The sequence below is a fragment of the Monodelphis domestica genome, chromosome 1 (genome assembly GCF_027887165.1).
Source record: "Monodelphis domestica isolate mMonDom1 chromosome 1, mMonDom1.pri, whole genome shotgun sequence".
In the NCBI taxonomy this organism is placed as follows: Eukaryota; Metazoa; Chordata; class Mammalia; order Didelphimorphia; family Didelphidae; genus Monodelphis; species Monodelphis domestica.
In genome coordinates, this window is record NC_077227.1 from 350,540,990 (window position 1) to 350,566,185 (window position 25,196).

At 45.3% G+C, this 25,196-nt stretch overlaps 1 protein-coding gene across 1 annotated transcript in view; it reads left to right on the top strand.

Moving 5' to 3' along the window:
• Window positions 1-770: 770 nt before the first annotated feature.
• The window catches only part of NDST1 (N-deacetylase and N-sulfotransferase 1), a 47,414-nt gene continuing 22,988 nt past the window's right edge, over window positions 771-25,196 (top strand). The window contains exons 1-5 of the mRNA XM_003339560.4: window positions 771-967; window positions 8,225-9,122; window positions 15,219-15,701; window positions 17,188-17,275; window positions 23,505-23,659. Of these exons, the coding sequence (XP_003339608.1) occupies window positions 8,610-9,122; window positions 15,219-15,701; window positions 17,188-17,275; window positions 23,505-23,659 (1,239 nt within the window). The 5' untranslated portion in view covers window positions 771-967; window positions 8,225-8,609. The remainder of the gene's footprint in view (window positions 968-8,224; window positions 9,123-15,218; window positions 15,702-17,187; window positions 17,276-23,504; window positions 23,660-25,196) is intronic.

Sequence of the window (25,196 nt, forward strand, 5' to 3'; positions counted from 1 at the left end):
GGCCATTGTCGTTCTCTGATGGTTTGGGGTGAATCTTGGGGGTGGGAGGAGGATGTCATAGGGAAGAGAGCCACATGATTTTGAAGGGCCTCAGTACAGTCCCTTCCTGGTACTGCTTTACAAATAGCTTTGTCACTGAAGCCTGGGTTATATAACAAGCTGATCCTGACCTGGCAGTAACTGGAAGAAGATTTTTCTATTTCATTCTGTCTCAGGCAAGAGAGACTCCCCCCAACTCTGCCTCTAAGCCTCTTTGGCAGTTGCCTTAGATAACTTGTTAGCTGGCCTTCGGGATGGAAATTGGACCCTGGCTATTCTGCTCCTCAATTTGTTTAATCTCATGGTTTAACAGCCCCTTCCTTGTCCTGCTGGTTTTTGTTGGAACAATGCAAAAGTATCTAAGGCCTGTGTGGGGAACAAAGATGTTTATCAATCCCTCTGGAAAAAGCTCCCCCCCCACCCCAACACACACCAGGCAGCAGGCAAGAAGTCTGTTTTGCTCCCACATGACTGTCTTCCAGCCTTTCCTTCCTTGGGAGTTCCCCTGATTTACAAAGGAGCCCTATTCTCTGTCCTACAAGCCCAAGTCCTTGACAAATCAGCTCACATGCTGGGAGGCACCTGGTCCTAGGCCTGGTTCTGCCGTTGAACTAGGTGACTTTGCGCATCAGTCAGTTTCCCACATCGATCCTTAGACTTCTCTATAAAAGGTGATGGACTAGATGATAACTAAGGTTTCTTCTTGATTTTTTTTTCTACTTCATCCGTTTGCAGGAGTTGCCTGCTAAGGCTGAAGGTCAAACCTGAACAGAAAGTCCAACCAATTCTGGCGGAATTCTGAGGAATGGAACCGAGACCCAAACAGTCCTGCTCCTAGCCTGGAAGGAAGGATGCACTGACCCCAGTGGCGATTATCTTCTCAGCTCCCCTTTAAGCATCTTAATGAAATTCCAAGACCCTTGTCCAGGTATGAGGAGCTGCGCCTGCTAGGTGTGATGCCCATGACTTTGGGATCCACTTGGTCCTGTTTCTATTCTGGTGTTTTATCCCATATTCCATTATATAATCCCACTGGTCTTAAGGTGCTTGGGGGGTGGGGGGGCAGGAGGGGAGAAAGGAGCAGCATCTCTTTCCCTCACTGTCTTTCTCATTGTCCTAAGAGTTATCACAGCTGTTCTTGACTCTCATTCCCTTTAAGGCTCCAGCTCACCATCTATATGACTTGGGAGTCCAGAAGGCTCCATCCCTAATCCCTGCCATGACTTGCCCAGGGCCAAATTATGCCATACACATACTGTATTTGAATTTAACAAGGCATTTGAAGAAAGCTCTCATGATATCCTCATAAGCCAAAATGGAAGTAAATGGAGAGATGTTCATTCTGTTAGCTGGACTGAGAACCTTTTGCAAATAACTGGATGCAAAGAATTGTGATTAATGGATCAATGTCAACCTAGTGGAAGGCCTTCAGTGGCCTATAAACAGAGGTCTGGCTTTGCCTCTACCAGTGTCTTTGATGGAAACATAATGGCATAAAATCTGTAAGTGACCTGGTGAAGTGAGGGAATAGCTAACACAGGGAATAAGAGAATTGGGGCCTAAAAAGTTCTTAGCTAAAACAAGAGGCCAAACCTTATTATATTTGATTAGATTAGATTATTTTATTGTATGAAATCATGCAATATAAATACAAATATAAAGTCTTATATTTGGGTCCAAAAAAATTAACCTACTTTCTATAAGACTGGGGAATGTGTGTCTAGGAAGCAATTCCTGTGATGAAGATTTGTAGGTTTTCATGGTTTGCAAGCTCAATGTGAGTTCACAATGTAACTTAATAACCAAAAAAAGCTTATAGGCTCTTAAACTGTATTGGTAGTAGGCTAATGACCAGAACTAGGAAAGTTAATGGTCTTACTGGGTTCCTCCTTGGACAGACCCCATATAGAGTTCTTGAAGTCAGAGACTAGCTACTGAATATTGGTTCCAAGGCAGCAGAGTGGTAAGAGTGAGACGATTGAGATTAAGTGATTTGCCCAGGGTCACACAGTATCAGAGTATCAGAGGCCAAATTTTAACCCAGGTCCTCCTGGCTACAGGCCTGATGCACTGTGCTACCTAGCTACCCCTATTTGACAGTATTTTGGGTATAAAAAGGATTAGACTTGTTTCTCTTAATCCCAGAAAAGAGAATTTAAAGTGATGGGTAGAAATGCAGGGGCACATTTAAGCTCAATGTAAGGGAAGAATTTATTGGAGCTGCCTAAATGTTTATTGAACTGTCTTAGGAAAAAATTAATTTCTCATCATTAGAGGGCTTTAACCCTAAAAGCTGGATGAATATGCTTTGGAGATGTTGCTGAGACAGAATGATAAAGAGTTCTTGACTTGGAGTCAGGGAATGAGAGTTCAAATCATAGCTATGATACGAATTGACTGTGTGTTCCCTTGTTCCCTTCAACTTTGAAAGTCTGTGTATGAGTTTTGCTGGCTTTATTATTAATTGACTTATAGGATTAAATTTTTTAAAATTTACCAAATATTTTTTCCCTCAAAAAATGATGATCATAGCTTTAATTTATTTATTTAGTACTTTAAAGTTTGCAAAGTCATTTTCAGTCATGTCTGATTCTTTGCGACACCATATGGTGTTTTCTTGGCAAAGATACTGGAGAGATCTGCCATTTCCTTCTCTAGCTCATTTTATAGATGAGGAAACTGAAGCCATCAGGGTTAAGTGACTTGTCCAAGTTTGAACAATAAATGTTTGAGGCTAGATTTGAATTCAGGAAAATGAAATCTTCCTGATTCCAGGCTGGGCACTCTTCTCCACTGTACCACCTAGCTGCCCTAATGATAGCTAACATTTATAAAGAGTTTACTATGTACCAGGCACTGCTAAGTGCTTGACAATGATTACCTCATTTTATCCTCATAACAACCCTGGAAGGTAGGTGCTATTATTATTTTCTCAATTTTAAAGATGAGGAAACTAAGGCAAACAAATTAAGTAATTTTCCAAGGGTCTTCCTCATTGATTCTAGGTCTGGCATCTCTATCCACCCCACTACTTTAACTGCTCCAAGGTTATAAAACCCTTTTAACAAATATACATAGTTAAGCAAAACAAATTTCCAGGTTGGGCACATCTAAGAATATGAGTTTCATTCTGCATTTTTAATGCAAGAATTGAATTTTATATTCTAGAGCTGAAAAGGAATCATTGAGTTCAATCCTCATATTTTATGGATGGGTTCAGATAGGAATTGGAGTGTTTGCGTTACAGTTAGGGGGTGTTTGCAGGCTCCCCAGAGCACACAGAGGTACAGTGCAAGGTGTGAAACCAGTTTGAAGTGGCAACAGAAAGTACTGAAACATGACAAATTTCACCTTGATGTTTTTTGAGTTTGAATCTGGGACTTCTGCTCTGGGGAAATTGGAGCAATGTTAAAAGCCAGGCACAGCTTGCTTCTTTTATGGTATTTGGGGTCCTGGAGAACCCCTTGTCACATTTAGCAAAAGTTATTTTAGGGGACATAAAGTGTTGGCAGGGATGGGGGCAAATATTATTCGTCTTTCTCAATTCTCTCTCTCCTCTCCCCACAAATACTAAAGCAACAGAGTCTGTTGGACCCTGGTTCTGGCTCTAGTGTGAATGAATTTCTTAGTACTCCAGAGGCAGGTGAAGTTTAGAAGTTGCAGGGCAGTTAGGTAGCACAATGGATAGAGCGCCAGTTCAGTTCAATTTATTCTGAAAATGAAACAAGATCTGGGACAGAAACTCTGGGCAAAGTCACTTCTCAGTGACCCTCATCTTAAAAGATAAGAAGGATCTTGGGAACCAGAGTGGGAAGGAGCTTCAGAGGCTCTCCAGTCCATGTTATATTTGAGGAAACTGAGGCCTAAGGCAGTTAAGTGCCTTGTCCAAGATCACACAGACAGTATCAGTGATGGTTAGGTCTTCCCATGGCACTCTTTCAGCATTAACAAAGTGGTTTCATATATATCATTAAGGATGTTTATGACCCCAAAGTGGGTGAACCGGTCCTGTAACAAAAGCAAGGGAAGACAAAGCCAGAGCTATATCCGCAATTTATTAAAAGAATAAGGAAAAGCTTGCCATTTGCATTTGATGGGCTCTCCTTGTGGAAGATTTACAGAAGACATTTACAAGATTTACAAGAATCAGAGGAAAGAGGAGGACCTAACTGGGCTGTATTTTGCACTGGAGAGGCTAATCCCCTAGGAAGTGGAGGATCTGTGGAAGTATTGAGTTTGACTGGATAGTCTTTAAGGTCTAACATTACAGGATTCTAGTTCTGGGGAGGTGGGATGCTGCTGCTGTCTGAGGCAGGCTGTGTCTGTAAGATCATGGGGGCCTAGTCCATAGCGGTGTGTATGTGTGTGTTTTTCTCCCTCATGCTGCTGGCTTTGGTGATAATTAAAGCTTAATGTGTAATCTCTTTGTGCCAGTGGCTGTCTCCTTGCTTTGCATCTCCAGGCACTGACACGGAAACCCTGGTTGTCATTTCTCAGATAGTGCTCCTGTGATACACATTTGGGCTACCTTTTCTTCTGCTGTCCTAGAAAATGCATGCCTGGAAGTGGACAGAGGCTCTCCCCATTTAGGGTAGAAGCCTACTTTCTTTCTGGTTTGCCTAGGAGGATAGAATTTGAGTTTGAAGTGATTGGTGGACCAGGGAGATGTGTGTGGGACTTTGCATAGATCTTCTGAGGTCCCTGGCAGTGACAGGTTGTTGGATTTCAGGCTAGAAAGGATATTAGATTATCTCATTAAAATTCCCTCCTTTTTCAAATGAGGAAACTGAGGATTCTTGATAGGGAGAGGGGGAGCTGAATATAGCTCTCCCCACTCAGAAAGCTTTCCTACTGAGGTCTTTCCCTCCTGGTCCTGGTCCTTGATCCCTCCCTTCATTGTCTGACCAGCTCCTCTTAGCTTCAGGCTTTCTTCTACTTTCCTTTGGAGTCCAGTGTTTAGTCCTGAGCCCTGGGCCTGGAACATGGAGGGACCTCCTATCTAGGCTGATCGATATCACTCTGATATCTACAACTATATACTACACTATGTATTATATACATAGTTAGATACTGTGCCAGCATGTTTTTAGAGGTAGGGACCTACTGATGCTACTAAGCCCATTTTAAAGAGCTGAAAATTTAAAGTTCAGAGAGGATTTGTTTATGGTCATCTAGTTAAGAGACAGGAACAAGATTTGAACCCAGGTCTCCTATCTCCAAGACCAATACTCTTTCCATTGTATACCATGTTGTCTCAAAGCTCCTTTCCCAGGTCCTACTAAAACCTGTTTGTCTGCCTCTCCCTCCTCTCTCTCTCTTTCTCTATCTCCCTCCCTCCCTCTCTCTCTTCTCACTTTTTCTGTCTGTCTCTCTCTCACTCTTTCCCTCTCCCTCCTCTCTTTCTGTCTCTGTCTCTCCCCCTCCCTCTCTCTCTCAGTCTCTCTCTCGGTGTCTCCCTCCCTCTCTCTGTCTCTTTCTCTGTTTCTCTCTTTACCTCTCCCTCTCTCTCCCCCTTTCCACTTGCCCTCAATGCCCTAGTGATTTGCAAAAGTTTCAGGTTATTGATATCCCAAATTCTTTGACCATCCAAGTTAAGCTCCCTCTCTCCTCCCTCATCCCCAAACCAGAGGATTTCTGGGGGACCTTCTAGGGAGGGGTGATAATAGGACCACATCTTGGGGGTGGGGTTTCTTCCTAGAGAGAAGGTGTATTTTGACTGCCCGGGTTACTGGGCTACTTTCCGAATTTTCCGGGTTGCCATGGTGTCTCCATGGATGCAAGAGCATCTTTCTTTATTGTCAGCACCTTATCCAGGAGAATAGGGTAGGGGCAGAGAGCAGAGCAGTCAGGCTCACTTCTGAAGTCTAGTTACCATTTCGTCCCTGCTTTGCCTCGGGATATGGTTAGTATTTCCTAGTGAGCCAGGTCTGGCAATGCCCGCCAGGCTGTTTGTTGGATAGCTCTCTACTCTTTCTTCCTTGTACAGGTCATCTCTGAAATTACCTTTGGAGGTAGATTGAGGTAATTAAGGGGGAAGGCTCTAAGGGGGAAACCCCAGCTATCTGGAGGAGGCTAGTGGTACCAGTGGGATTCAAAAGCCCTGAGTTCTGAGTGAGAGCCTTTGGTAGGTGGGTGTGTGCAGGGCGGGCGCCCTGCCCAGCCCTCAGTTGGGAGCAAGCCATTCAGTGTGGGATATGTGTGAGGGGGAGGGAGGTTGGGGCTGGAAAGAATCTTGCCTTCCTGGGTGGTCAAGGTTTTATTTACACAACAACTGTGCTTCCCTAGCCTCTGTCCCCATCCCTGGCTTAGCTTAACTAAAATGCTTTCCCCTTATCCTTTCTCCTGATGAGTAAGGGAAAACCTGGCTCCTTTTATCTAACTGGCAGCCCTGCCCCTCCCTTCCTGATGCAATTAACCTGGATAGGACTGACAGGATTAGGCAGGAAAAGTAATCAATTCATGTTATTCTGAGTAGGTGAATGGCATTAATCTCCTTTTCTAGGGAAGGATAGTGAGGCTAGAGTGGAAAGCTATGGATTGGAAAATGGGAGACCGGGTTCCAGTCCCCCTCTGCTACTAATTAGTCAGTAAGCATTGTGAGGAGAGCCCATGACCCTTTCTACCATGGCTCTTGCAGGGATTTCTGGGGCTCCCTCTTTCCCTGACTAGAGTGGATAACCAGGGTCCTGGGGATGAATTCCTAGGAGGGAAAGGAACACAACTCTGGGCTAGGCCTCGAGCAGACAACCTGGGTAAAGGAGCAGCTTGAGGTCTGGCGCTATTGGGGAAGAAACCCCCAAACGATGGCAGCTGCCCCGCCTGGCAAACTGGGCTCCTGGTGGCCACTCACTTATTGTGAATGTGAGACTTGACCATGCCCAGCCACAGAAATGGCTCCCTGTTGAGAGATGGAAGCTAGGAAGCCCACCTCTCAGAATAGAGAGGAAGAGTAAATGCTTCAGCTTCCCCACTCCACCCCCTCTGCTTACTGGAGGCAGGAAGAATGTTTGAATTCTGGCTCTGACAACCAACTGTGAGAGTCAAGTAAAAGCCATTTAAATTCTCTCACCCCTACCTAAATGCTAGGGATAGTTACCCGTAGGCATGTTTCATTTTATATATGCCTGTGGGGGTAGCCAGGTGCCACAGCAGATAGAGTGCCAGGCCTGGAGCCAGGAAGACCCGGATTCAAATCTGGCCTCAGATATATCCTAGCTGTGTGACCCTGGGTAAGTCACTTAACCCTGTTTGCCCCCAGGTTGCTCATCTGTAAAATGGTCTAGAGAAGGAAATGGCAAACCTTTCTTATATCTTTGCCAAGAAAACCCCAAATGAAGAGTCAGGCATGACTGAAATGATTCCACAAAGCGGCATGGATGCTTCCTGACCACATAGCCATCTCTCCACCTTTCCCCTTGTGTCTTACACGGTAGCACTTGCCAAACTGCAACCTTTTGGTCATGATCCAAGCATATATCTTGGAAGGGATGAGGGTCCCAAAGGAACTGTATTGGGGGAATCCTGGATTCCAGTCATGCCTTTTTTACCTGTTATCCATATAAGCATGGGCAATTCATGTATCCCTTTAAGCCTGTTTCTCCATCTGTAAGATGAGGATAAATACATTTCTATTGTGTCCTCATAGTGCTTTATTTTATTTTATTATTTATTTATTTAAAAAACCCTTACCTTCTGTCTTAGAATCAATGCTGTATATTAGTTCCCAGGCCTAGAGATGGGGGAGGTCCTGGGTTTACATCTGGCCTCAGACACTTTCTGGCTGTGGGACCCTGGGCAAGTCTCTTGACCCCCATTGCCTAGTCCTTACTATTCTTCTGCCATGGAAACAATATACAGTATTGATTCCAAGACAGAAGGTTGGGGTTTAAAAAAAAATACTGTGTATGGCAGAAGAGTGGTAAGGCCTAGGCAATGGGGGTCAAGTGACTTGCCCAGGGTCCCACAGCCAGAAAGTGTCTGAGGCCAGATTTTAACCCAGGACCTGGGCCTGGCTCTCCATCCACTGAGCCACCCATCTGCCCCCATTAGTGCTTTACTTTAGAAACTGTATGATGCCGTGTGAACTCCGACCTTCCCTTTTTCTCCTCTCTGACTTATGCCCAGCCACCCCTATGCTGCCTCTGTTCCAGATAACTGATTTGATTCCTTTTTTTTCCCCTTCTAGAGCTGGCCTCCGCCACCCCAGCAGGCCCACCTGGGCAGCATGAAAGCCCTTCCCTGTGTCAAGGCATCCCTGGACTCCTACCCCAGGTTCCCCAGGAGGCACTGACGTCCCTGGGCCAATTCTGCCCTGCCCCAGGACTCGGAGCAGATTTGCCATGGTGACATAAACAGGGCAAGGAGGAAGGAGAACCGCCCAGTCCATGGACCACCCCCCTGGTGGGAAGAAAAGACACCCTCAGTCCCTCTTCATCCCTGTGCACAAACAGCTTCTGTTATTAATTATTTTTAATTTATTGCTTTGGATTGAATCCTTGTTTTTTTTCCTGTGAAAAGAGTTTGGGGGGCCGGGGGTAAAAGTGGTTGCTAAGCAACATTGAGGAGCCAGGATGACCGTCCCCCTGCGCCTCAGGAGGCTGTGCAGGCAGGCGTCCCCTCAGGCCGTGCTGCTCCTGCTCTTCGCCTTCTGCCTGCTCAGCGTGTTCGTCTCTGCCTATTACCTGTATGGCTGGAAGAGGACCCTGGAGCCCTCGGGGGACGTTGCTGGCTCTGACTGTAACGAGGAGCCCCAGATCACACCATCGCGCCTCCTCCCTCTCAAGACCCTGAAGGTGTCCTCGTCCTCCCGGACCGACCCCCTGGTGCTCGTGTTTGTGGAGAGCCTGTATTCCCAGTTGGGCCAGGAGATCGTGGCCATCCTCGAGTCCAGCCGATTCAAGTACCGCACGGAGATCGCCCCCGGGAAGGGGGACATGCCCACGCTCACTGATAAGGACCGGGGCCGCTTCGCACTCATCATCTACGAGAACATCCTCAAGTACGTCAACCTGGACGCCTGGAACCGGGAGCTGCTGGACAAGTACTGTGTGGAATACGGCGTGGGCATCATTGGCTTCTTCAAGGTAACGGGATGGATGGGATGAGGGATGCTCCTGGGGACCAGGGGCAGGGAAAGGCTTGGGCTGCCTGGGGATCTGGAAAGGGGCTGCACTGGGTGCTTCTGGCTTTGACCAGGGGTCTCAGGTGCCTAGAGGAGGGGGCTGTGGTGGGTGGCGTGGTCCCTTGGGGGGACCAGTTGGCATTTTTCTGTTCTATCTCAGGCCTTGCCCTTGCCAGAAGGCTTGGGGTGGGGGAGAGTATTTGCCTCAGCCAGCTGTCTCAGAGATACCTACAGTGGTTATCGGCATACTGAGTGCCATCTGTTAGAGATACAGTGCAAAGCCTGTACCCCATTCAGGGAGGAGTCAGTGCGGCTATCTTTGGATCCAAACAATGGAGCATTAAGTAGAATCCCCTGGTGACCCCATCTCTGGAGCCTAGGCTTTACTGCTGGACGTCTCTGACATCTTTTCCCAGGTTTAGCATAGGACTGAATCAGCAAATTCTAGGATTGGGATTTAGAGAACCAACTTTAGAGGAAGTTGCTCTGAGCACTCAGAGCTCTCTGAAAAAAGGGGGCTTTGTTGGTTTGTTTTGACCTTTAGAAAGAACATCACTCATACATTTTACAGATGAACAAACTGAGGCTCAGGAAGATCAAGTAATTTGCTCCTGGCCACACCGGTGAACCTTGACCTGGTGGTTCTTAAATCCAAACTCTCTTTTTCTTAGAGCTTGAGTATTGCTTTAGAGACCATCCAGATATGGAGGACAGCCAGTGGAGGGGGGAAAAGGGGAACTATACTAATTGTTTTGGGAAATTCTGTCTAGCTAAGGAAACACCAGTGAACAGATGTGCAGGAAGAGAAGGGAACCTCTGGCTGTGGGGCAAGGTCGATGGAGAAATGGGGAATTTCAAGGGAGTAGGAAGGCAATTTCTCCTGTAGGGCCAAAGCAGCCCTAGATCTATAATGTATCAGAGAATACTAAACTCTTAGCTTGAAAGAAGGAAATGTAATTCGTAATTCACTTTGGGCATCAAGGCCGCCTTGGGGGGAGGGGAGGGTCTGTTTTGGAGTGGAGCAAGAGAGTAGGAAGAGGGTGAGATAAGGAACTTCTGACTGTGGAAACCTTTGAGCAGAGACTGAATGACAGACAACTTGTCAGGGAATCTTCAAAATCTAATCATTTAGAGCAGTAAAATGTAGTGAACTTCAATTCTCTCTGTTGTCTGACTTTTGTCCCCATGGACTCTGAGCTTTCCTCTGCAATCAGTTTAATCAGAGACTGCCCTCAGAATATGAGAGTGGAGTTGATATGAGAGAGAGACAGACAGAGAGAAAGAGAGACAGAGAGTGCTCTCAGAAGTGAATCATTTGGGTTCCATAGGGATATAATTGGAGATCTAGAATGTAAAGGATCATCCTATTGCAAATATTAATATATAAACCCAGTGGAATTGCTCATTGCCTTTGGGAGGGGAGTGGGAGGAGGGGAGGGAAAGAACATGAATCATGTAACCATGGAAAACTATTCTAAATTAATCAAACAAATAAATTTAAAAGGGGGGGAGTGAACCATTTAGGAAAGTGCAAATACTGGAAGTTCTGGGGTAGGGAAAATAGAGTTCCCTATGGCCAGGAGAGTTCCCCAGCTCCCTTATTATAGGCTCTAGAAATGAAAGGGGTTTTAGAGACTATCTTCTTCCCTCACCCCTTAATTTTTGTTGTTTACTAAAAAATTTTTTTAGTGTCTGGCTCTTCATGACCCCATTTTGGGGTTTCTTGGCAAAGATACTGGAGTGGTTTGTCATTTCCTTCTCTAACTCATTTTCCAGACGAGAAAACCGAGGCAGACAGGATTAAGTGACTTGCCCAGGATCACACAGCTAGTAAGCGTCTGAGGCTGGTCTTCCTGACTCCAGGCACAAAGCTTTATCCACTATGCCATATAGCTGCCCTATGGAGCCATCCTCTTGTACAGACAACAAGCTCCTCCATGTCACGGCCTAGGTTCCTGGATCCCACAACCCTGGGCTAGGAAGAAAGATAGATTAGGAAACTGAAGCTCATCAATGGGAAATGATCTGCCCAAGGTCACACAGTTGTAGTTGTTGGTGGCAGAGTTGGGTTTTGAAACTAGTCCTAAACCAGTACTTATTTTTTTCTTCTATAACATGGGGTTGAGTCTTGGGACCACTCCAGTTTCCTAGGGGAACCCTAATTCACACCTGCCTAAAGGACCTAGAGATAGGAAGATTAGATTCTGCTCCAGCCTCTTACCTTTACTCTGTGTGTGTCTACTTGCTTCAAATGTGTTACTTTTATACAATATATGGTAGGATTCTGGTTTTTAATCCACTCTAGAGACAGGAAGATTAGAAAAATTGGCTTAGGCTGGTAAAAGGTGACCACTTCTGGAAGAGTCAGAGCCCTTCCATGTGAGATTGCAGGTCAGAAATCTAGGCCATGTCATTTTGCTCCAGAGTATTGCCCTTAGGTGTCATGATATGTCATGACAGCCTGTAGGGCAAAGTAGGTAGTGTAGGGGATAAAATTAATATGGTTTGACTAAATATAAGAGAATGTGGTTGCTGATATTATAACTCAAGCCAAAAATGACTTTTTTAAGCAGCTTTTTATTTACAAAATAGAGGGAAAGAGTAAAGTAGAGAAATGTGAAAGAGGGTAGAGTAAGTGGTCTAGCTTATCACCCTAAATTTTTCTCGCCTGGCTCAACTCAGGCTGGGCTAATTATTCCTCCACCAGGAGGACCCTTAGCTGGACCTGGTGGCAAATAACCAAGAGGCCTCCTCCAGAAACTAATCTCTCCAGAAGCCAGGAAAAGAGTCAGCTTTTCACTCAGCCAGGTTGTAGTTCAAAGGGGAAGATCCAAGAGCAGTCTTACCAAATGCTATAGTCCTAGGTCCAAGCTGAAGAAGGTCCACCCACCAGCCTCTAAAGCTTCAAAAGGGCAATGACCTCATGACAGGAAGTTTCAACCACTTTTAAAGACCCTTTTTTGCATCACTTCCTGTTCCTTCCTCCTCTTAGGGGATGAATTGTAGTCTTTAAATTTGATTAGGGCTGCCCAGGGGGTAGTCAGTTGCTTTTGAAAGTGCAAACCCCTTTAATAAGTAGTTTGTGGACTTCCCCTACTTTAGGGTTAAGTATGGGTGTTTTCAATTTTGTCCATTAAATTTAAAATTAGGCAAGGGGGAGTTAATCTTATCTTCACAGGGGTAAGCACCCCTGGGAGTTTTAGGCTAGTCTTTGATTGGAAGAGGAAGTACAGGACTCCAGTGCTTGTAATTCTCAAGTTCCAGCTTGAATGTTGGCTTCCAGTGAGGAGGAGGAAGGTTTGGAAGATGGTGAAGAGATTTTAGAGATCTCTAGTGTAGCCTTCTCATTTGACAGGTGAGGAAACTGGGAACTGCTTGCCTCAAATGACAGACCCACATCCAGATATCAGTTCTCCTGACATCTGCCTAAGGCTCTTTTTGTAATAATATGTTAGCTCTCTTTTGGCTCTAAACAGTGTAGGGTACCAAAAATATAAACTCCCTTATTTTAGGAGTCAACAGTCCACTTGAGAGGGACACACAAATATATCAGAGAGCTAATAAATCAGGTAGTGTGTGGTAAGTATGAAGAGAGCCAGAGCTGGAGAAGAAGTCAGAGAAGGGAGAGATGATTATGGAATGGTCAGAGATGGTTTTCTAGAGGCAGCAGGACTCAAGCTCACTTGGAGGTTTTAAATAAGGGGAAGAAAAAGGGGAGGTCACTCCAGCCACTGGGAACAACTTAAGTGGCATCCCAGAAGTAGCAGTGAGCTTGGCTTGGTGGGTAGGACTGTGGGGCTGGAGCGGAGGATATGTTTTGAGAAGTAATGAGAGATAAAATTGGAAAGATAATTTGGAACTAGATTTTTGGGGGCCTTAGATGCCAGGCTGTATGGTTTGAAACTCACCTTTGTGTTCATGGAAGTTTATTCTTTTTTAAAACCCTTCCATCTTAGAATCAATACTGTATATCGGTTCCAAGGCAGAAGAACAGAAAGAGCTAAGCAGTAGGGGTAGCAGTAGGGGTTAAGTGACTTACCCAGCTAGGAAATATATCTGAGACCATATTTGAACCCAGGACCTCCTGTCATCACGCCTACCCCTTTATGGAAGTTTTTTAAAGCAGGAAATTGTCTTGGGAGGTTGTGAATTCACTGTTCACTTGAGGTGTTAAGTTAGAGACTGCTGGCAGGGGAAGTTTTAGGGAGTCTCATTTATCTGGCCAATTTGGACTAAATGACCTGGAGGACAACACCAGTACAGAAGTACTTGGCCTGCAGTATTCCACATGCTTCGAAGTTGGTTTATGTCCCAGGCCGGGAGTCCTCAGAGGCAAATGTTCAAAATGTATAAAAACATGCTTAGCCAAGCAGGTCTGTCTAAACCTTTGGACTCGCTAGATCTCAGTGTTCCTGTTCCTCCTTATCGTTTATTGCAAGGAGAAGTCTGGAGAAGTAGAAAGCTCTGGACACAGAGTTAGGAGAGCTCAGCCTGTCTCTGCAGGCTCCCTGCTCTGAAAGCAGGTAGTTTCACCCCCAGCCTCAGTTTGTTCTTTAGTAAAATGGGGATGATGGTGGTAATGAGGATCAGGTGGGGTATAGGGTGCCCGATAAATTCCAGCTGTTATTAAGGTCCTTCCAAGACCCTGGCAAACCCAGCGGCCTCTCGGGGAAGGTAGTTGCCAGAAATTATGTCTTTGCACAGGTTGCCCCCATGTCTGAAATGCCCTCCCTCACCGCTGCTCTTGGTTTCTTGGCTTTCTTCAAGACTTGGCTCAGATCCTTCTTCTACAGGAGATCCCTTCTGTTCTTCCCACCTGCTGGTGCCTTCCCACCTAAAATTACCTTCCATTTCCTCTGCACATAGCTTTATTTATATATAACACTATTTAAATGCTTTGTCTCCCTTGGAATGTAAGCTCCCCAAGGGCAAGGACTGTTTTCTTTCTTTGCCTTTCTTACTCTGAGCTCAGTGCAGGGCTGTTTTTTTAAAGCCTAACCTTCTGTGGCAGAAGAGCAATAAGAGCTAGGCAGTGGGGGTTAAGTGACTTCCCCAGGGTCACACAGCTAGGAAGTATCACAGGATAGGCTTTTAATAAATGTTTGTTGACTGACTGTCTCTAGAAGCATCGTGGTGTATAGTCCTGAACTTGAAGTCAGGACAAAGCTTCTAGTCCTAGTTTTGACACTAGGTACTAGTACTAGCTATGTGACTTAGAAGACCTGCCTAACTTACAAGGTTTCTATGAGGAAAACCCTTTATGTACCCGAAGAACTTGATCTCTCTTAAAAGGCACAGGTGGGGCAGCTAAAGTGGCTCAGTGGATAGAGAGTCAGAGCTGGAATGGAGAGGATATGGATTCAAACCTGGCCTCAGATACTTCTTAGCTGTGTGACTCTGGGCCAGTCACTTAACCCCCATTGCCTAGCCCTGACCAATCTTCTGCCTTGGAACCAATACATAGGATTGATTCTCAGATGGAAGGGAAGAATTTAAAAATGTTTCCCCGTGTGTATATGATTCTTTTTGTCTCCTTCCCCTCTTCCCTCCCCCCAGGGAAGGATTTTTTCTTTTTTTTTTTAAATGTATTTAATTAATTTAGACTATTTTTCCATGGTTACATGATTCATGTTCTTTCCCTCCTTTCCTCCCTCCCCTCTCCCAAAGCCAATGAGCAATTCAGGGAAGGATTTTTTTTTAATTTATTTTTAATTTTTAATTTAATTAGTTTATTTTTTAAACCTTTACCTTTTGTCTTAGAATCAATACTGTGTATTGGTTCCAATGCAGAAGAACAGTAAGGCTAGGCAATGGGGGTTAAATGATTTGTGCAGGGTCACAAAGCTAGGAAGTGTCTGAGACCAGATTTGAACCCAAGGATTTCCTGTCTTTCCATCCGCTGGGCCACCTAGCTGCCCCAAGAAGGATTAAAAAAAAAAAAGGCCCAGATGTTCATTTTGCCAGCCTTCTCATGGGCCTTGCTTGTGTACAGAGGGACATGAGTAAACTGATCCCTGTTCTCTGTCCCATGGCCCTTACGCTTTCTCCTTCCCAATAGGCCAACGAGAACAGTCTGCTGAGCGCTCAGCTGAAGGGCTTCCCCCTCTTCCTCCACTCGAACCTCGGCCTGAAAGACTGCAGCATCAACCCCAAGTCACCACTGTTGTATGTGACCCGGCCCAGTGAGGTGGAGAAGGGCCTCCTGCCTGGGGATGACTGGACCGTCTTTCAGTCCAACCATTCCACCTATGAGCCGGTGCTGCTGGCCAAGACCAAGTCGGCTGAGTCCATCCCCCACCTGAGCGTTGGCGCGGCCTTGCACACCACGGTGGTTCAGGACCTGGGATTGCACGATGGCATCCAGCGGGTGCTCTTCGGCAACAACCTCAACTTCTGGCTGCATAAGCTGGTCTTTGTGGACGCCGTGGCTTTCCTAACCGGCAAGCGCCTCTCATTGCCCCTGGACCGCTACATCCTCGTGGACATCGATGACATCTTTGTTGGCAAGGAGGGCACCCGGATGAAGGTGGAAGACGTGAAGGTATGGACGGAGGCCTTGGCCTCTGGCCTGGGGAGGGGGGGGGACCCCTGGGAGGCCTCTTATTGGATAGCCTGGGCCCGAGCCAGATGCTGAAGAGCCAGAAGGAGCCTGTAGGGTAGGCCATATGCATTGTATAAGGCAGTGATGGTGAACCTATGGCACAGGTGCCAAAGATGGCATGCAGAGGGCCACCCCACCCCTATCCCCCCTTTTGTTACTAGAAAGGCAGAGAGACTTGGGTGGAGCTGTTCCCCTCCCCCTCTCCACAGGCCTTATGGCATTTTTTCACATCACCCGCCCCTCTGCCCAGCAGCCAATAGGAGTGCATGGGGGAGGGGGTGGGAAGGTGGGCAGCTCATAGGGGATAGAGCTGGAGAGGAGTGGAGCATTTGTGCTGCTCCTGTCCCCCTCTCTACACAGGCTAAGGACATTTCTCACTTCACCCACTCATCCATCCAGCAGCCCAATGGGAGTGCTTTCTCCTTCCCCTGTGTGGAGTAAAGGCGGGGCAGGGCACAAAGTTGGTGGTGAGAGCAGGCACAGCACTTGATCTTGTGGGTGGGATGAGCATAGGGCCCCACACTCCATCTCTAAAAGGTCTGTCATCACTGATATAATGGAAAGGACTTTGGGTTTGGAATCCCAAGACCTGGGTTCTAGTAGACACTTGGTAGATGGCCTCAGATAAATTCTTTCCCTTTTGTGGGCCTCAGTGTCACCGTAATGCAAGGTGGGCTAGCCCAGAGGTGGAATTAGAGTTGTACGAGAATCTAATGGGCGCTTTAAATTTTGTAATTCGGTGAAATGCTGCATTATCTTTTTAGGATGTGGCTTTGTGATCCCCATCACATTGTGAGGAATGGCACCCAGCTGGCCTGCTATATCTGATGCCCCTTCCTCTCATGAAAAATGGAAATTATGACTCCTTCTGTCACATGGGGACTGGGTTAGGAGAGGTGGTTTAACACTAGATTTTAAGTTCTTTTTTTCCTTCTTTTTAAACATTATCTTCTGTCTTTGTAAGAATTCTTAAGATAGAAGGGCAAGGGCTTGGGCAATGGGATTAAGTGATTTAGGGTTACACAGCTAGAAAGTGTGAGGTCAGACTTGAACCTAGGACCTCCTGTCTTCAGGCCTGGCACTCTATCCACAGTGCCACTCAAATGATGAGGAAGTACACCTAGCTGTCTTTTCTTATTCCTTCCTGCTGCCCAAAGCCCCTTCCTCCTCATGAAGTCCATTTGGCTCCTCAGATACTCCTCCAGGGGGGCTAGATTAGGAGAAGTGATTTAATGCTAGGTTTCATTACTGACTTTCTATAAATATTCTGTTCCCTTTTGGAGTCCTCATTTTCATCACCTTTGAAAAATGGAAGGAACAAGGAGAGTCTGAACCTGAGTGAATGCTTGGGGCTAGGTGGTGGGAGTGAGCCCTGGGAGATGGGGGCAGGGGAAGCTCGCTCACTCTTTCCTTCTCTGTGTCCTAGGCCCTTTTTGACACTCAGAATGAACTTCGAACACACATCCCAAACTTCACCTTCAACCTGGGGTACTCAGGGAAATTCTTCCACACAGGTAAGTGAGTGTGCTGGAACTTTGAGCTGGCCCATGAGAATCTGCCTCATCTGTCCCTTTAGCCTGCCATCCCTCAGTGATTGGAAGGAGCCATGGCAGGGTAGACATATCCAGCACTTTATTTCCCCTAGACCAGTAATGGCAAATCTATGGCACAGGTGCCAAAGATGGCATGCAGAGAGCTCTCTGTGGGCATTTAGCCACCCTCCCTCCCCTCCCCCACTCAAAATTTATTACTAGAAAGGCAGAGGGACTTGGGCAAAGATTATTTCAGCTCAGTGTGATAGGGATGCCCAGGCAGCATCCATGAGTGACTCCTCCAAACAAAAGCTCAGGGGATATCTTCTGTACTGGCCTGAAATCTGTTCAGTTCAATGACTTCTGCCTCCTCCCTGAGCTCCCACTGTGTATCTGCATTGTGGGAGCCCTGGAAATATTGAGCTTTATAATGCTTCTATTCAGGGAATAGCTAGAGGTTCAGTGGATTGAGTCAGGCCTGGATATGGGAGATCATGGGTTCAAATCTAGCCTCAGACATTTCCTCACTGTGTGACCCTGGGCAAGTCATTTAACCCCCATTGCCTAACCCTTATTGCTTCTCTTCCTTGGAACCAATACACAGTATCGATTCTAAGACAGAAGGTAAGAGTTTTAAAGATAAAATAATGTTCCTATTCCTATTGGGCAGGGCTTAGTATGGATGATACAGCCATTTAGAATGGGTCTGGAATCTGGGGAGAAACTGAGGCTCCCTGTGGAAATCTGAGCTGGAGAAGAAGGAACATTTGACCAAGAGCAGAGTTTAGTCCTGACTCATATACTAAACTCATTGTATGATCTTGTGCAAGTCACTTCCCGTCCTTAGGCCTCAGTTTCCTCATCTCAAAAATGATGTTTGACTCAACGATTTCTTTTCTTTTTCCCCAAGCTTAAAAAGTTTTAATAATGTCATTCATTATTCAGTAATAGGTCACATTTATATAGTGCTTTAATGTTTACAAAGAAGTTTCTTCGTGACTACCGCCTGAGATAGGTGGTGAAAGGGTTTCATTCTTGTTCTTGTTCTAGACCTGATACTTTATCCATGAAACTTCTGGGAGGGAAACTCTCTTTACCAGTATAGATCAGCAGCTCATCTGTGGGTTGCCTGGGGACCCTGTGACTCAGTTGTTCCTGAGGTCTCTCTCAGCTCTAGCATCATAGGCTTGAACCTAAGCTGGGACTCTCCATAGAAAGACGCCTCATGCTTCTGGCATGCAAAAGCCTTGTTAGGAGTCCTGCTGGCTCCCTCACAGTTATTAGGAGGAGCAAACAGCACCTGATTTTTCTTTAAAAGATCTGTTCATTTAGGTTTCTGTGCAGCAAGCCATGTGGGCAGCACAAAGGTACAGTTTTGTGGCTTGGCTCTCCCTGCGTTGTTGTCTCTCCTTTGGATGGTAATTACTGTGTTTGCTTAGATTGAGGAAGTGCTGGTCTTGTTAACTGCTTGCCAGTGGGCGTTTGTGCATGTTAGGAAGAGCTGCTTCTTAGGTCACTTCAAATCTCCCTTTAAAAAAACACACAGCAGATCTGTGTCATGCCTTTTCATAATGCCAAGATTTCCCACTGTATACCCCATAATAAGGAGTAATACAAAGAAATAACAATATAAGAGTATAATAATAAAGAATTTAAAAAGTGGGGGGACATTCTATAAAACTACCAGTAGAGTAAATATTTTTATAAATATTTATATATGTGTATATAAAAATATATATATATAAATGTAAATATAAAAGATATATAGATGTTTTTATAGATAGTATTCCATACCTAATAATCCCCCACCCTTCCCCAAATCACTTCCGCAAAGAAGCATTTGGAAGTGGGGATAAACCTCAATTTCTGACCCTGGAACTCAACATCTGTCAGGTAGAAAACAGACTACAGGAGGACAAAAACCTCATAATTTAAGTCAGTGAGAGTGTTAGTAAGAGGATAGAAGATATCATGAATGGGGTGGGTAGGGGGCAATTGGGTGGCTCAGTGGATTGAGAGTCAGGCCTAGAGATGGGAGGTCCTGGGTTCAAAGCTGACCCCAGACAATTCCTAACTGTGTGACCCTGGGCAAGTCACTCAACACCCATTGCCTAGCCCTTACTGCTGTTCTGCCTTGGAACCAAATCACAGTATTGGTTCCAAGATGGAAGGTAAAGGTTTAAAAAAAGAAATCAAGAAGACTTGGTTGAAGTCCCACCCCTCCATACACTGCCTGGGTCACCCGGGGCATCATTAAGCTTTCATACCCAGGGCAGCTCTAAGACTCTGAGGTGCAGAAAAGCTGCTGTTCTTTGATAGAGAGGGTTTCCTCCTGGGGAATTTCCTGCAATAATGAAATCACAGGTCCTCCTGAGCTCTGAAGGAGGGATTAACTAGCTTGAGGATCCAGAGAGGAAGAAGGGGCCCAAGTTGGATTTTCTAAAGGGATGGAGGGAGACATGGGAGTGGGGAGAGATTATTATAAAATACAGAATCCTAGAATCCTAGACTAATAGAGAGGGTTGGTCTGTCCCTTCATCATTTTAATACATTTATTTATATGTTATTTAATACATTTATTATAATACAATAATACCTTCTTTCTAATGTAGGAATATTATCCTTAATATAATTTTTAGGGTCATTTATCTTTTGGTAGAATGATGAGTCAATGTCAGGCAGCCTGATGGCATCATTGTTGGGTAGCTCTAATTGTTGGGAGGTTTCTCTTATATTAACTTAGAGAACATACAGAGGAGGGCAACCAGGATGGGGAGTAGGGGAAGGGCCCAAAGGCCATCTAGAAGACAGGGGATTAACTTCATTTCCCTTGATCCCAGTGATTAGAAGCAGGAGCCATGTTGGAACTCATAAAGAACTAAATAGACGCTCGTTGATAGGAAAAAACTTCCTAACTAATAGAGCTGTCCAAAAGCAGAATGGGCCACTTCAGAAGGGGCATGGGTTTTCTTTTCTTTCTTTTTTTTTTATAATTTGAAAATTGTTATTTAATTAGTTAATTTAGAGTATTTTTCTATGGTTACATGATTCATGTTCTTTCCCTCCTCTCCTCCCACCCCCTCCTGAAGCCAACACTCAATTTCACTGGGTTTTATATGTGTAATTGATCAAGATTTTTTCCATATTATTAATATTTGCACTAGAGTGATCATTTAGAGTCTACATACCCACTCATGTCCCCATCAAACCATGTGATCAAGCAGTTGTTTTTTTCTTCTGTATTTCTACTCCCACAGTTTTTCCTCTGAATGTGGATAGTGTTCTTTCTTGTAAATCCCTCAGAGTTGTTTATGGTCACTGCATTGCCACCAATGGAGAAGTCCATTACATTCGATTATACCACAGTGTATCAGTCTCTGTGTACGATGTTCTCCTGGTTCTGCTCCTCTCGATCTGCATCACTTCCTGGAGGTCATTCCAGTTCCCATGGAATTCCTCCAGTTCAGGAGGGAAATGGGTTTTCTGTCTTGGAGGTCTTTAAGATGACACTGGTCTAGTGTGGTTTGTTTGGTAGGGATTCTTCCTTGGTAAAAGTTGGATTGGAGGTTGCTGATGTCCTTTCCAACTTTGAAATTCTATGAATCAATGGCCCTCCAACTCACTCTCACCTGTCATTGCTAGTTCTGCCCTCTGGGGGTAATTCAGAATAAATCTAGTCTCTCCAAGAGGGGGAAAACCTTTGGCTTCTTGAGAGAGGAACCAAAATCCTCTGGAAGTCTTTTCTCCTGCCTGAGCCAAACTTGCCCAATTAGTTCCTTTGAGGATGTATTTTTCAGCCGTCTCTCCATGTGGGTCTCCCTTCTGGATCTATTTCAGATGGTCAGTGTCATTAGCATGTGGTGTTTGCATCTGAATCCAGTGCTCCAGCTGTGGTTTGATCAAAAAAGGATAGAACAGCAGTATGCTCATCTCCCGTGTCTTGTAAAATATATTACGAATATTGGCTCTTTTAATACTTCCTGAGGTTGTTCATCGTGTCTCAAGAGTAGGCTTACAGCACTCCCCCCACCTAGGACTCAGTTGACTTGACAATGGGTCCCCCGGGAATATACCAGTTCTGGTCCTTAAAGTGAACACATTTCCCTTAATGCATACAGCTTCCACAGTCTCTGCTATAGTCAGGTGGTTGGGAAAGGTGTTGTTCTTCACCTATTTTTAATCTCAGGAAGTAGGGGTTAGTGGTTTGCATTTGACGTGCATGCACTGACCCAAGATAACTGTTCTGTGCCTGTGCCAGGTCTATGGATGCTGGTGCATCAGCCCCCCTGGGCACCCCACCCCACATGGGGTCCTTGCTTTTCCAGAAGGTGTTCTCTCAGTTGGGATGTTTGTATGTGTGGGGTTGGAGGCAGAGAAAGCAGACAATTCTATTTGGAATCTCAAGAGCAGACAGAACCTAATTAGAAAGGTAAATTTGTCAAAGGGAGAGGAAATCTTGGACTGTGTTCCCAATCCAAATAGGCATGATTTGGGAGGTTACCTTTGGATTGGGATTATCTCCAGCTCTTCCTTACCCTTCAAATTAGCATGGATAATTAAAAAGATTCTCTTTCATAAGCACTCTTATTCAGATTATCCTTCATCTCTAATAACAATGTCATAGGAGGCTACATGGTACAGTAGAAGGAATATTTGCTCTGGAGTCAGAGGACCTGGGTTCAAATTCTGGATCTGTTATTTATTGTGTGACTGGGAGTAGTTCCCTAATGTAGTAGTAGTAGTAGTAGTAGTAATAACTAACATTTATATAGTGCCTACTTGGCTGTACTTTATAAAGATTATCTCATTTAATCCTTACAACAATCTTGGGAGTCAGGTGCTACTATTATCCCCATTTTACAGATGAGGAAACTGAGGCAAACAGAGGTTAAGTGACTGACTTGCCTAGGGGCTACTCAGCTAGTAAATATTTAAGACCAGATTTGAACTTAATCCTTCTTACCTTCAGCTGGACCCTACATCCACTTAGTTGCCCCCCAAATGTATGTAGCAGCTATAAAGCTATGATTCTACTTTTATTTTCTTAATTAAAATTTTTTTAACTTAAAATTTTTTATTTTTCCCTCAATTACATGAAAAAATACTTTTAAAAATTAAGTTTGAGCCAAATTCTCCCCCTCACTCTTTCTCCTCCCACCCCCATGAGATGGCAGGCAATCTGATCCAGATTTTACATGTGTAACAGTGTAAAATATCCTTCCATATTAGTCATTTTGAGAAATAGAGAAGCAATAATGTCACAGTCTGCTTTCAGACTCCATCAGTTCCTTCTTTGGAGGAAAATGGTGTTTTTCATATGATTCTCTCTCTCTCTCTTTTTTTTATCCTTACCTACTGTCTTAGAATGAATACTATGTATTGCTTCCAAGGTAGAAGAGAGGTAAAAGCTAGACAGTGGTGCTTAAGTGACTTACCCAGGGACCTCCCATCTCTGAGCCTGACTCTCCATCCACTGAGCCACTAGCTGCCCATAAATGTAATTTTTAAAAGATAAATTGTTGTTTTTAAAAGGAGAATCATAGGGGGCAGCTGGGTAGCTCAGTGGATGGGGAGCCAGGCCTAGAGATGGGAGGTCCTGGGTTCAAATCTGACCTCAGACACTTCTTGTCTCTTAACCCCCACTGTCTAGCCCTTACCTCTCTTCTGCCTTGAAACCAATACTTATTATTATTATTACTATTATTATTATTTTAAACCCTTACCTTCCATCTTGGAATCAATACTGTGTATTGGTTCCAAGGCAGAAGAGTGGTTAGGATTAGGCAATGGGGGTCAAATGACTTGCCCAGGGTCACACAGCTAGGAAGCATCTGAGGCCAGATTTGAACCTAGGACCTCCCATCTCTAGGCCTGGCTCTCAATCCACTGAACCACCCAGCTGCCTCCCCCCTCCCCCCAATACTTATTATTGATTCTAAGATGGAAAGTTAAGGATTTAAAAAATTTAAAAATTACATTTATTTGGAAAACAGTCATACTTATGGCATTCTATATATCATTTAGTCTTTTTCCTTATTTACTGAGTTTTGCCACTCTGTCCTCCTCTCCCTATCCCCATGGTCTGTGGCCTCTGCCATCTCCGGTCCCCTGGTTGTGCACTCAGTCTTAGGGCTGACTTCCCTTGGTCTCTCATCCTCCCCCAATGGCTGCTCTGGCTAGGGCCTGACATGACATGACATGACATCACCAGGTACAGATGCCGAGGATGATGGCGACGACCTGCTCTTGTCCTATGTGAAGGAGTTCTGGTGGTTCCCTCACATGTGGAGTCACATGCAGCCCCATCTTTTCCACAACCAGTCTGTCCTGGCAGAGCAGATGGCCCTCAACAAGAAGTTCGCTGTCGTGAGTAAGACCCCTTCTCCGGGCTGGGCTGCATCCCTCCCCCGGCCCCCAGGACCCCCCCAGGGCTCACGCTCAGCCCTGTGGTCCAGACAGAGGAAACGATGTTCATTCAACAGAGAGAGGAGAATCCAAGACGGTGTAGGACCAGATAAAAAACAAGCAACATAGACAGCTGGGCTTCAGGAGGAGGAGAGAGAAGCGTGACATCAAGAGTATTTTTCCTGGGAGAGTCGGGACTTGGAGAATGGACAAAATATAATCTTTTCATTTTCTTGGGAGGGAGAAAGGAGAAAAAAAATAGCTTTATTTTAGATTTAATAGATTGTTCCAACAAATTAAATAGACGGTTAACAGCTGTTTATATTTAAACAGGAAAATATCCAAAGGAGCTTCATTATTCCCTTTGTCCCCTAATGGGTTATGTAGGACTAGAGGGAGAGGACAGTGGTCCCTGGGGAAGCGGTTTAACTTTTTGTGGTGTGTTTGCCCCGTATCTACGAGGACCTGAGTCGCCTTGCAGGTCTCCCTCTTTCCCCCATAGTCCCTAGCTCAGAGATCCACCTGGGACTGGTGGCCCTGAGAACCTCGAGGGCTGGCAGCGTTGGGCCCCAGGGAGTCTGGGCAAAGGTGGCACAGAGGCGCGGTAATGGTGCCATCCTTCCCCCTCCCCTGCAAAGGCCCCTTGCTCTTCTGTTCTCATCGGCTTCCAGTTTTCGATGACCAATTTAAAGGAATCCCCTGGGATTGCCTTATTGCTGAATGCTGCAGCCAGAAACCTTTAAAGTCTCCTTTGGAAGCTATTTGAGATGAGTGTTGGGCAAGGAGGAGAGACAAATGGTGGCTTAGAGCTCCAGGAATGGGCTTCTCTAGAAACTCGAGTCAGAACACTAGAGCAAACAGGCTCTGGGCTGGACGGAATCAAGATGGCAGAAGGTCTCCCGCTGAGGCCCCTCCACAGCCCGGGGGAAGGGGTGCAGGCAGTGGGCCCCAGAACTGGTCTCTGCCACCTTCTGTGTGTGAGTGCACGCTTATGCCCATGGCTGTGTATAAATAGAAGTGTAAGGATGAAAAATGAGAGACAAAAGGAAGAGAGAATTAGTGTTTGCTTTTTAGTTGGTCATGAATACAAAGAATATATATATATTTTAACTATTACTTTGTGTCTTAGAATCAGTACTGTGTATTGGCTCCAAGGCAGAAGAGAGGTAAGGGCTAGGAAGTGTCTGAGGCCAGATTTGAACCTTGGACCTCCCCTCTCTCAACCTGGCTTTTAATACACTGAAGAATACCTTAAATGAAATGATAACAGTCAGGTGGGTCAAGGAGAGCACTGACAGGTTGAAAAACTGGCAGAATATCAAGGATGGCTGAGACGGAGTGGAGGAGAGAACAGTGATATGGCGGACAGGTCAGGCATCTTGTCAGGAACAAAGAAACAAGGGGCAGCTGAGTAGCTCAGTGGATTGAGAGCCAGGCCTAGAGACAGGAGGTCCTGGGTTCAAATGTGGCCTCAGACACTTCCTAGCTGTGTGACCCT